This window comes from Nyctereutes procyonoides, unplaced genomic scaffold, assembly GCF_905146905.1.
Source record: "Nyctereutes procyonoides isolate TBG_1078 unplaced genomic scaffold, NYPRO_anot_genome, whole genome shotgun sequence".
NCBI lineage: Eukaryota > Metazoa > Chordata > Mammalia > Carnivora > Canidae > Nyctereutes > Nyctereutes procyonoides.
This window is the reverse complement of record NW_026575139.1, coordinates 41,973,920-41,986,521: the sequence shown is the minus strand read 5'-3', so window position 1 is coordinate 41,986,521 and position 12,602 is coordinate 41,973,920. Positions and strand designations below refer to the sequence as shown.

Below are 12,602 nucleotides of genomic sequence, written 5' to 3'. Positions count from 1 at the left end.
GTGGATGTGTCACATACAATGAGTACTGAACACTGTCCCCTGGAATTGGCCACCAACATGTCACTGGTAGCTACAATGAGAAAAGAGTCACAAGGAGCATGGAGGGATGGAGCTAAAACCCATGAACCAGAGAGTGTGAATGGGCAATAAGGCCACTGAGTAGGGAAGCCTAGACTTCTCAAGATGTTTGGTGGAGAAGGAAAAGGGAAGATGAGAATGGGCACTGGGGCAGACTTCTCAACATTTATCTGAAATACTGAAAATGTTTCTACATCCTTTTATTCACTGGCCTTTTTTCACCTAACTCCCAAACTGTGAAGCTGAACTATTCCCTGGGAACCTGGCATGGGGAAAGGAGACACAAAGACACCGAGACACACATAAATAGTCACCTTCTCCCCGCCCCAACACACACACACACACACACTCTGTGGGTCCCAGGAACTGGTGTAGGCATCTTAGGGTGAGGATTCTGCTATATCCTCCATGCTTCACAGTGCCTGGCTCCTGGTAGTGCTCAGCTGGTAAACGGAAGGTGGCGGGGGGGGGCAGATTTAAGTAGATGCAGGCGTGCTGTCTACAGCAAGAGAAGTCCAGTTCTTCCCACACAGGGGGAAGGATGGGGCCACAGACAGTGCATAAGTGCTGGGACGCTGGCTTCCCGAGTTCTGTCTTCTAGATGATTTGCCCCTTGCTGCCCTCACGTGCCCTGTGAAAGGTTCCAAACCAGTCTTCCTCTAAGACCTAAGAAAGCCAGGCAAGGGGTCGGTGGGCAAGGAGCTTCCATCGCTCCAAGTGTGCCCTGAGTTGTGCTGCCAGAGCTGAGTGTGGGCGGTGGCGGGCCAGCCTTCATGGTTCCTGCTCTGCCATGAGCTCCTCGGCTTGGCCCATGAATGAACAGCCAGCTTCGTTTTGCCTCTTTGTGTTTATAATGTAGGATGATATTTATGGTCTGAAGGATCAATAGAGACTTGGGTTGGTTCCCTACTTTTGTCACCATGGAGAATTAATCCCCACAGCCAGTTGGCGATGCTGGAGTGGGTCCCCCTTCGGCCATTTCCTAGCTTCCTTCTCACCCTGGGCGAGTTCTAGAATTGATTTTGAAGAGTCAGGTACCTAACCCCATGGAGGCTGGTGTAAAGGGCATTGTTAACTTGTTGGTAGCCAAGCGTTTTCTTTGAGACACTGGCTTGGAGGCTGTGGGGGAGAACAATACAAAACTCTGCATGATTTCTGCAGAGAAAGTATCCGTCATTAGTCATTAGGTTTGTGGTTTCCTTTTTGGGGTGCTTGTCTCCTGTGGAAAAAAATAAGCTTTGAACTTGGAGCAAGTATGTTTCCCGTTTCAAGGAGTTCAGCTCTTGGCATAACCAAAATCTCTTTCTTCCATCACTGAGTAACTACAGAAGCTTTTCTGCATGTGACGAGAACAGGCGAGGGTTGTTTGGTGGCAGCTGACAAAATGTCACAAGCATGCCTTTGCTCACCTCCGTGGTAGCTGTCACATGGAATGACATGGCAGAGATGCATGTGATCCCCCAAAGAGGCCGGATGGCTCTGTCTCCTCAGCCCCACTCTGTGAGGAAGCTTCATCCCTTCACTCTCCTTTCCCAACCCCCCCTCCCTCCCACCTCAGTCAAGGGCTGGACAAGATCAGAACCTCTCACATCCCAGGTGCCCTTTAGGCAATTGGCTAGAAGTGGAGGACCTCAAGGCAGGGGTCCCCCAGTTGACACATAGTTGAGTTGGTAAAGACAACAGGTGCTTCCTGGCATGAGTCATCTAGCTTACCTCCATATGCCCTGCCCTGATAAAACACCAGGTCCAAAGTGGAGGAACCATTCACACGATGCCATCTAGACTCTGGAAAAGGCTGGTCCAGTCTAGACAACAGGAGAACTGGGAATGATCAAGAGCACCTCCTGACTCACATATCAGGCTTTCCAGCACAGGTATCAGGCTAGTCTTACCTCTGCCCTATCCACCAGATTTAAAAGGAAGGCAGTAGACTTTAAAGCCCTCCTCTTTAAAAAAAAAAAAAAAAAAGAAAAAAGAAAAGAAAAGAAAGAAAGAGAAAGACTCCCCCCATCTAAAACAGGCTGGACAGTAGCCCCGAGCAGGATGGAGACAATTCTGATGGCTACTTAGCATTTCAATTTCCTCCATAACCCTGGGTGCCGACTCGGCTAAGATTCTGCTTCCAACCTACTGAGTAAAGCAGGTTCCAGCCAATGACAGGGCCAGGCTATTGGTGTTTTGCTGCCCAGAATTGAAATGTGCCTGTCCAAGACTGGCATCCTCAGGTTTCCTTTTTTCTAATTGATTGATTGAAAAGTCTGGGTGTACAAGTGATCGTGTTCCATGGACTTGTGTTCCTTGACATCATCAAGCAATTTTTCTTGATAAGAAAGGATCCCAGGAATGGATTGGTACTCATGCTTCAGGCTTTCAAAATTATGTCCTTGCTATTCTGGGCTCTCAGAAGATTAAATACTTCATTAGTAATCAGGGCTTTGATTGTCAGCGTCCTTCCTGGGTTCCAGGGAGAGGTTCACTGCAGAAGGACTGGGCAGCCCTGTGGCAGAAGGCCGGGCTCCTCACCATGCCAAAAAGACTGCCAGGCCCTGACCCCTTACCACAAGCATCAAAGCCTGTTCTGTGCCTCCATGAGCATCTGGCATACAGATAAATGTCAATCAGAATTAACTTCACTCTTTTTCTAATAGATAATAGCTAGTATACCAAACTATATGTGCAGGGGGACCCAATTTTATTAAACAACATATAAAGCCATTTATATTATATACAACATCAGTTGAGTTATTCCTTGAACAACTTGGGGTAGAGGAGCACCCCCACCCTGTGCAGTCAAAAATCCATGTATAACTTTTGACTCCTCCAAAACCTAACTACTAATAGCCTACTGTTGATTGGAAGCCTTACTGATACATGAACAGTGGATTAACACATATTATATGTTATATGTGTTATATTCTGTATTCTTAAAATAAGCTAGAGAATAGAAAATACTAAGAAAATCATAAGAGATGGCACACCTGGGTGGCTCAGTTGGTTAAGCGTCTGCCTTCTGTTCAGGTCATGATCCCAGGGTCCTGGGATCGAGCCCTGTGTCCGGCTCCCTGCTCAGTGCAGAGTCTGCTTCTCCCTCTCCTCCTGGCTCATGCTCTCTCTTGCTGTCTCTCTCTCAAATAATTTTTTTAAAAAAGAAAGAAAATCATAAGAGAATAAATTTATAATACCATACCATATTTATTGAAAAACTCTGCAGGTCAGTGGACACACAGTTCAAACCCATGTTGTCCAAGGGTCAGTGGTATCATATACATATAGATTATACACACATATTTCTCTCCGGAAATGATTCTTCGAAAACATGTCACTCCCTTGCTCAAACCCTTCCCTGATGTCCCAGCTCATTGAGAAAAATTTCCAGCATCCATGCCTCCACGCTCAGGCGCTGGTAGCAACTTGGACCTAATTTCTCACACTCTCCTCTCACCATTCTGCTCCATGTCAGGCCTCCTTGCTCTTCCTCACACACTCCAGGTATGCTCCTACCTCATAGCCTCTGCCCTCCCCATGCGCTTTGCATGGAGCACACTTTCTCAGAATCCTCGTGCCCACCTTCATTTGGGTTCCCGTTCTAACATCACCTTTCAGAGAGCCTTCCCTCACAGCCACCCTGGCCTGCACCTCAGTCCCAAACACAGTATGTTCATCTCAGGGTGGGATGTAAACTCTCCAAAGAAACTGTAAAGGAGGGCGGTTCCCACTATATCCCCTTGCCTAGCACAGTGCCCAGTTCATCAGAGCCCTAGACATACCTAGTAATTTAACAAAGAAGCGCATGACCCAGTAGTAGCCTGACACTGACCTGCAGCTTTACAAGTTTTAACATCCTTACAAACACCCATTGAGGCAAATAAAGTTATCCTTATTTTCAGTATAGAGAAACTGAGGCACAGAGAGGTTAAGTCATTTGCCCAAGGTCATACAGCAGTGTCTGAATTTGAACCCCAGCATCTGTCCTTAAGTCTGTATTCTTCACCACTACCCCAAATGGTGGGTGGTGTGAATGAGCAGGTTCCTTCATCCAAAACAAATAAATCCTACACAGGACAGAAACTTACATATGACCCAACTTTATTATACAGCTTCTTCTAGGGGTATGCATGTACACTATCCAAATGTTTTTTTTTTTTTTTTATAGAAACTCACTGAAGAAGCCAGGGATGAAAATGTACAAAAATCATTTTATTTTTATTTTTAATTTTTTAAATAAATTTATTTTTTATTGGTGTTCAATATGCCAACATACAGAATAACACCCAGTGCTCCTCCCGTCAAGTGTCCCCCTCAGTGCCCGTCACCCATTCACCCCCACCCCCCGCCCTCCTCCCCTTCCACCACCCCTAGTTCGTTTCCCAGAGTTAGGAGTCTTTATGTTCTGTCTCCCTTTCTGATATTTCCCACACATTTCTTCTCCCCTCCCTTATATTCCCTTTCACTATTATTTATATTCCCCAAATGAATGAGAACATATAATGTTTGTCCTTCTCCGATTAACTTACTTCACTCAGCATAATACCCTCCGGTTCCATCCACGTTGAAGCAAATGGTGGGTATTTGTCGTTTCTAATGGCTGAGTAATATTCCATTGTATGCATAAACCACATCTTCTTTATCCATTCATCTGTAGATGGACACCGAGGCTCCTTCCACAGTTTGACTATTGTGGACATTGCTGCTATAAACATCGGGGTGCAGGTGTCCTGGCATTTCATTGCATCTGTATCTTTGGGGTAAATCCCCAACAGTGCAATTGCTGGGTCGTAGGGCAGGTCTATTTTTAACTCTTTGAGGAACCTCCACACAGTTTTCCAGAGTGGCTGCACCAGTTCATATTCCCACCAACAGTGTAAGAGGGTTCCCTTTTCTCCGCATCCTCTCCAACATTTGTGGTTTCCTGCCTTGTTAATTTTCCCCATTCTCACTGGTGTGAGGTGGTATCTCATTGTGGTTTTGATTTGCATTTCCCTGATGGCAAGTGATGCAGAGCATTTTCTCATGTGCTTGTTGGCCATGTCTATGTCTTCCTCTGTGAGATTTCTCTTCATGTCTTTTGCCCATTTCATGATTGGATTGTTTGTTTCTTTGGTGTTGAGTTTAAGAAGTTCTTTATAGATCTTGGAAACTAGCCCTTTATCTGAAAATCATTTTAGTGATCACCTCTAGATGGTGGGATTTTCAGGTGATGTACATTTTCCTCATTGTGCCTATTTGTATTTTCCAAGTTTTCTACCTGGTCTAATAGAATGATAAAACTAAGGTGATTGCATTTCCAAAGAATGTTGTGATGAAGGGGCCAGCAGCTGGGAGTCCTGTCTGGGAACCACTCAGGGCAGGGGAGGGGAGGCATCAAGGGGGAGGCCACCCCCATTGCTGATGCTAACAGAAATCTTCTCCCTCTGACCATCCAGGACATCATCGAAGGGGGCAACCTGCGCATCCCACTCCAGGAACTGCACCAGATGATCCTGACTCCTATCAAGGCCTACAGCTCCCCAAGTACCACCCCCGAGGCTCGCCGCCGGGAGCCCCAGGCTCCACACCCACCCTCACTGATGGGCCCTGAGGGCCAGAGCCCGGACTGCAAAGACAGTGCCTCGGCCAGCAGTGCCACGGCCAACGCCTCCGCTGGGGCCAGTGGTGGGCTGCAGCCACACCAGCTGAGTAGCTGTGATGGGGAGATGGCTGTCGCCCCCCTGCCGGAGGGGGATCTCCCCGGGCAGTTCACACGAGTCATGGGGAAAGGTAGAGCCTGATTCTCATGCCTCCCCCTTTTCTTCACTCAACACCACTAACCAGAGCTCCTGAGCTCCTGGTTCCTGAGGGGCTCCCCGGATGCTGGATCAACCTGTCAGTGTTGATGTCATTAGCCCATTTACAGATGATCAGAGGTCATCATTTGGATCTGAACTCTGATCCCTCTGACCCCTAAAGCCCTCTTCCTCAACCCTGTCTCCTTTCTCTTCCACTCCTTCAGACCAGGGCTTGTTGGGCCCTCCTAGTAGAGTGAGTGCTCATTGGGCCTTTGGGCCTGCAGGCAGAAGTCAGCCCTTACTACAGACCAGGCCTGGAAGGCACCACGGCCATGCCCTGTGCCTGTCGGGAGAGCAGGACAGAATTCTCATGTGGTCCTTTGGGTAAGAGCACTCTTTCTACCTGGACTGCCCTGTGCCTCCCCTGCGCTTGGCACAGTGATTATGTGACTATAGTCCTTTTTTTTTTTTTTTTTTAAGATTTTATTCATTCATTTGTGAGACGCAGAGAGAGAAGCAGGCTCCCTGCGGGGAGCCCAATGTGGGACTCGATCCTGGGTCTCCAGGATCACACCCGGGCTGCCCTGATTATAGTCCTTGAAAAGTCCAATACTAGAATAATTTGTACTTGAATGTTTCACAAGAAAGTGTGATTATTTTTAAAATGTAGTGAATATCAGTTACTTCTCCTTTGGGAAGGAGAAACAATTTTTTCTTTATTGCCCAATCATTTTAAAGAATCAAGTTCTTACCAAAAGAAATGGACACCTGAGTCTTACAGGTGCAGTGAGAAACTCCCTGTGTATACATGTCCTAAAAAAGACTTAGATCCATAGAAATCTGGTTCAGAGGAGACAACTTGTAGCATCCCTTTGAGCTGAGAGGCCAGTCAGCTTGATGGCCAGGGTGAGTCCCTGGTCTGCCCCGACTCACCTCTGAGCCCTCTCAACCTCCTGACCTCCTACCTCTGAGTGGGTTCTTTGCTGGTGGGATTAGAACAGATGACCTCATGGGTGAAGCTACATGTAGGGGGTGGAAACCTGAGTGTAATCCATGGCGGGGGTTCTGTCCTCAGAGGATCCAAACTCCTTTGGCATGGCTTCTTTTTAAACTTGAGCTACTTTCAAATTAATTACACAATAAATTCATGTTAGCATAAAATCAAAACTAAACAAAATGATGGAAAGTGAAGAATAACCGGTCCCCCAGGCCCTGCCATCTTCCTCCCATGAGGTGCGTGTTCTAAACAGGCTTGGCTTCTCCCTTCAGAAACTTTATAATATTCATATACAAGCACGAGTGTCCTTTTTACACACAAACAGGTGTTGTTTACATGTCTTTATGCACCTTGTTTTTCTACATTATATATTTTTAATATTTCTATCAATATCATACTGATTCTTTTTAAGATTTTATTTATTCATTTATTTGAGAGAAAACACATGAGCGGGGGAGGGGCAGAGGGAGAAGGAGAAGCTGACTCTGCTGAGCAGGGAGCCTGCCGCAGGACTTGATCCCAGGACCCTGAGATCATGACCTGAGCCGAAGGCAGATGCATAACTGACTGAGCCTCCCAGGCGCCCCCGGATTCTTTTTCAAGGTTGCATACTGTTCCACTGTATGCATAAGGCATAATTTAACAGGGCTCCAATTAATGGACGTTGACGTATGTGTAGTTTTCAAGTTTTTGTTATTACAAACAATGCTATATCCTGGGAATCTCTGTGCAAAGATACGATATAAATGGAATTGTGACAGACTGGTTAGGCAGGATTAGGGAGAGGAAGGAATCATCATGCTCAGGTTTCGAGCTTGAGTACAAGACATTTCCACTTTTAATTGACATCTTTTGTCCACCCACCTCTACCATGTCCTTCTAAACACCTCTGTCAAAATCAGAGCATCAAAGCCTCCAGGGTGAGATTAGAATGGGCCACGCTAGTGTGGCCCTGGAGAGCCCAGTGGGTGTGTGTACTCTACCCACAGAGAGTACTGCTCTGTCTTTATTCCTTCAGTTACTTGAGTGTGTAAGTGAACCTGTGGGTGACTAAATGTGTGTTATCACTTTGAAAAAATAACTCTCCAGTGACTGAGCAGGCATCCTGCTTCTGTGTGTGCCCACACACCTCACAGCCTCAAAGATGTGCAAGAGCCTGAATCCTCCAGATGAGGTGCACAGTTCATCCGGCAAGTTATGGAGATTGCTCTCTGATAACGTCGAAGGTCTTTGATGCCTTTGAACTACCTTCTCAAAAGGAGCCTCTTTCAGAGATAGAGCTCAGGACATGGCCACATTCTTCTTCTCCCAGAGTGTCTGTCTGAGGCCGGATTGCAGAAGGCTTAATATAGAATGGTATGCCTGGAATTAACCAAAGGGGCTTCTCGAGGCGAGGGCTCCCGTGGTGACCAAGCCTTTGACTTCAGTGGAATGAGGAGCCTTCTGGCCTTTTTTGTGAACCTTACGTAAAGCCACAGGCACACATACTTCTCAAAATATTAGTCCTGAAAGGAAATCGGGGGCGGATCTCAGAGATTAGAATGGGTAAACATGTTTCTAACTCTTCTTTTCTTTTTTCTGTTTTTTTTTTGTTTTGTTTTTGTTTTTGTTTTTTTTAATTCACAGTGTGCACACAGCTCTTGGTCTCCAGACCTGATGAGGAAAATATAAGTTCCTATTTACAGCTCATAGACAAGTGTCTAATTCATGAGGTGAGTAGTAATGGGTTTCACAAAATTGTTTGTCTCATTGTTTAGAAAGGGTTCTCAGCATTTCTGTGATGTGATCATTTGGGTCTCCAACAACTTGTTTCTGAAGGGTAGAGAGGCATTAATAATACTCTGGGCAGAACTCGGCTATGGTGGCTTCAAACCTAAGCAACAACTTGTGATGCTTGGGTATCTAGAGAGTCATCCAGACTAAGCTCTGATGTGAGGGTGAATGCCTGAGAGAAACTTCTGGTGCCAGAAGAATCCCTGAGTGACTAAGCCTGGCAGGTAGTTAACACACAGCCCTGCCACCTAGCCTTGGCATTTAACAGTCTTTAAAATTTTGTGTTGAGATATTTTGCCATTAGGCTCAGGGCAACTTGGGAGAAGGTTGGAGAGTGTGCAAAAGAAATGATGTGTTTGTGTTATGTTCCGTGTGGTTCGATTTGGGATTTTTATAGGAACATGTCCCTTTGAAGAAGGACTGAGGCAGGCTGGAGCTGTGCCCCATTAGACTCAGTACTAGCACAATCTCCCTGATGGAGCCAGGTGGATCCTGGGTGCTGCTGGCTAGGGCAGCCGCCTGCCCTGGAAGCTGCCCTGAAGCACATGTGGAGACAGGGGCTTGTGCCTCAGACCCAAGACTTCAGTGGCTTCTTGGGAGCACCCCCTCCAAAGAGTCACAGAGAGAAGAGTCACAGTGTAGGCTTTGGATAAACTTCACAGCACTGAGGTCTTTTGTGGAATTTTAATGTTAGAATAAGATGGTAAAGGCCGGGCAGCCCGGGTGGCTCAGTGGTTTAGTGCTGCCTTTGGCCCAGGGCATGATCCTGGAGACCCGGGATTGAGTCCCACATCAGGCTTCCTGCATGGAGCCTGCTTCTCCCTCTGCCTCTCTGTGTCTCTCTCTCTCTCTGTCTCTCTCTGTCTCTCTCTCTCTCTCTCTCTCTCTGGGTATGTCTCTCATGAATAAATAAATAAAATCTTTAAAAAAAAAAAAAGATGGTAAAGGCCCCTAACTCTGCTCACATTTGCTGAGTTGGCATTCAGAGCCCCAGAAGTGCAGTGAAGGGAAACACCCAGCACAGAGGTCTGTCCCCCTTCCCCACCACGCCGCTCACACTGTCCCCACCCTGCCAGCTGCCACATAGGCACATCTGTCTAAGGCCAGTTCGCTAGGCCCTCCACCTGTCCACAATCTGACTACCCAGTACCCTCACGAACAGGTTATGGTCTCCTTCTGGGTTTCCTTCCCAGCCACTGCCCCACAATCCCCTGAACTCTCCCTTTTTTGCTATTTTCTTTCTCAACAGTGCAAATTCTTGTGTGGCCTTCTCCCCAGCCCCTAACTCACCCTTTGGTATTTTTAATCCTGATACCGCAAGTGTTTTGGCCAGCAAAAAGTGACAGGAAGAAGAGAAGGCAAGGATGTGTTAAAGGATTTTAGAACTCCTTCATTCCGTAGATCTAGATTAAATGCCTAGGCCCTGCCCCTGGCTAGGTAGCTAGCTTATGGTGTGAGGGTAGTGAAAGGTAAAAGAAAACCAGGTGATCACACACATGAAGATAAGGCTATTCTGGCATCCCATGGAGCCCAGATGAGGAGCAAGGCCACCAAACCCAGAACCGGAAATGGCTTTTCCTCAGAGGAATTGCTTCCAAGCTGGGCCCAAAAGGCAAGCTGCAGTTGTGGTGGTAAAGACTCAATATGTAAGGAGGTAGGAATGCCCCAGGCAGAGAGAACAGCCTTTGGAGGGCTCTGTCTTACTAGGAACATTTGGAGTGGGCTTTGAGGGGCCTGAGCAGGGGAGGATTTAAACTTCTGTAAAGCAAACTAGAGCCTTGCTTCCTCTCCCATGCCCATGCTCACACTTAGCCTTCAAGATACTGGAGGACGCATTATAAGTTACTTTCCATCTTGCCTCAAGTCTGCTGAACCCACAAGACAAAATAATGAGCCCTCCAGCTGCCTCTGTTGGATGGTGCACACACTTCCTAATTGGCCTCCGCCAGCCCTGAAGCTGTAGCCTGATGCTTCTCGCCTTCCTGCCATCATGCATGCCCTCCCTGGGCAGCCTGGCTCTCTTTTCCATTTCCTTAGAATATTTAGGAAATGCCTGGGTTTTTTTCTCCCTGCCTGCCCAAGTGATTAAATGCAAAGATGGCACCACGTGGACTCATCTGCTGGCAGGCGGCCCCAATTGTAGTAGGTAGAGGGGCCTCTGGCTGATGGGAGTCATGAGCAGAAAGGAGCTCATGCCATGTCTGCTTGCCTGAATTTATGTCAGGATGGAGGGGCCTGCACTCTGCTTTGGAAGGGAAAATGTTGTGCAAGACTTATTATTATTTTAGTTCAAGAAAGAGGAAACGTGTCTGCATAATTTTCCACAGGCTCAGGTTATTCTATGTGGGCAGAACACACTCTCCCTCTGAGGCCCCATTGAAGCACGCAGTCTCCATCCCTGGCTGAATTTCACCTGAGCTCCATGAAACAGGACTCCCTTTCACAGTCTGAACATGCCATTCCTTAGCTGACTGGACGGGAGGGTGTTGACCAAACCTAGACACCTTCCTTCCTCCCCAGGATCAAAGGGACCAATTCCCTAGAGCAGCAAAAGAGAGGAAAGGAAAGTTCTGAATTTCATTTCTGAGATCAATCACTTTGTCTCCTGGATTATAATCTCTGGCTTCTTGCCTCCTCGCCATCTCGAGAAGGTTCTATAGAGATGGGCTCTTGACCCTTTATGAGCCTTTTGATGCAGCCACAAAAGCTATAGGGCATATCCTACACATCTTCCTCCAGACAGACTCATTGGTTTGGCCCTGACAGGAAAAGAAGACTCAGAAGTGGCTGACTGGCTATGTCAATCTGTATAATAGAAGCTTCCGTCCCCTCCAGTCCCTGAGGAAGCTGCTACCAGCCCAATCTAGAGTTGCCAGTAGAATGGCTGAGGTGAGGGGTCAGCCATCCTGGCTGGTAGCAGAGCTCTCACAATGGAGGGCTACTTTGCAGGCACACACAGAGACCAGCTTTTGGAAACCCTCATTGCCAGCCATGACCTAGCTCCTCTCCATGCCTCTCAGATGCAGTCTCCAGGACCAAGAAGTGGCCATCACACTTATCAACCATGGCTGAGGGGCTTAATCCTGTCTGCAGCCTGGAACTAAATAAGCCTGATGCCCAGTTCTGAGTGAATGAGCTCACCTCCCTGGGTGGTGGTATGGTATAAATATTTCCATCTTTTTGGATGTTTTTTGCCACCACGGGACATGTCATGGATGAAGTGGTGTCCTTGGAGGCACTTTGAATGCATGTCTATAGTGAGCCATTTCCTCTTTTGTCAATTGGAAACTCAGGCCAGCTGTCCTTCAGGCTGGGCTCCAGACCCAGCCCGGTATTATAGTTTTAAGAACTTGAAGTCATTTGTTGGGACTAAAGGTGATTGTTAAATGCCAAATATGGCATATACCACCACTATAAAGGGCTGGTCTGTGCAACCACAAAAACCTGGTTAGATTATCTACGAGCCACAGTTATTGAACCATTAACTAAGAGCCAGGCATGTCCTACATAGTCTAAGTGAATTTCATGTGTTATCTCATTTAACCCTTACAACATCTCTTTGAGGGAGATGTTATCCTGGGTTTTTAGAAGGAACAGTGTCAGGTAAAGGAACTTGCTTAAGGGTGTGCAGGATCTGAGCTCTGCCCATATCATACATCCCGAGCCTTCCTTTGACCACCTCGACTGGACTCTCTTCTCCCGAGTCATCTAGATTAGTACCCCTGCATCCTGTGTTCTCACTCAAACTTTGGCAGAATAAGCCAGTCAAAAGCAGAATCTATCCATCTCTTTCTTTATTCGTCCAGCAGAAATGCTTGCCTTTCAGGTTTTTAGAGGCATTCGTGTATAGTTGGACACTCACCAAGCATTGCCAACAAATGAGAAGGGACCACAAAGTAGAACCATGTCCTCACCTCGTACCCATGAGACCATCCCACCATGTACCTTATGTGGTGTCTGCACATCTTTAGGGAAGCCTGGAGTCCCTT

The 12,602-nt window shown here is 47.0% G+C and overlaps 1 protein-coding gene across 4 annotated transcripts in view; it reads left to right on the top strand.

Moving 5' to 3' along the window:
- Positions 1-12,602, top strand: part of SAMD4A (sterile alpha motif domain containing 4A) — a 216,428-nt gene that overhangs the window by 178,969 nt on the left and 24,857 nt on the right. For all 4 annotated transcript variants that reach the window (XM_055303731.1, XM_055303730.1, XM_055303732.1 and 1 more), the window contains 2 exons: positions 5,502-5,835; positions 8,467-8,552. In XM_055303731.1, coding sequence (XP_055159706.1) covers positions 5,502-5,835; positions 8,467-8,552 — 420 coding nt within the window. The remainder of the gene's footprint in view (positions 1-5,501; positions 5,836-8,466; positions 8,553-12,602) is intronic.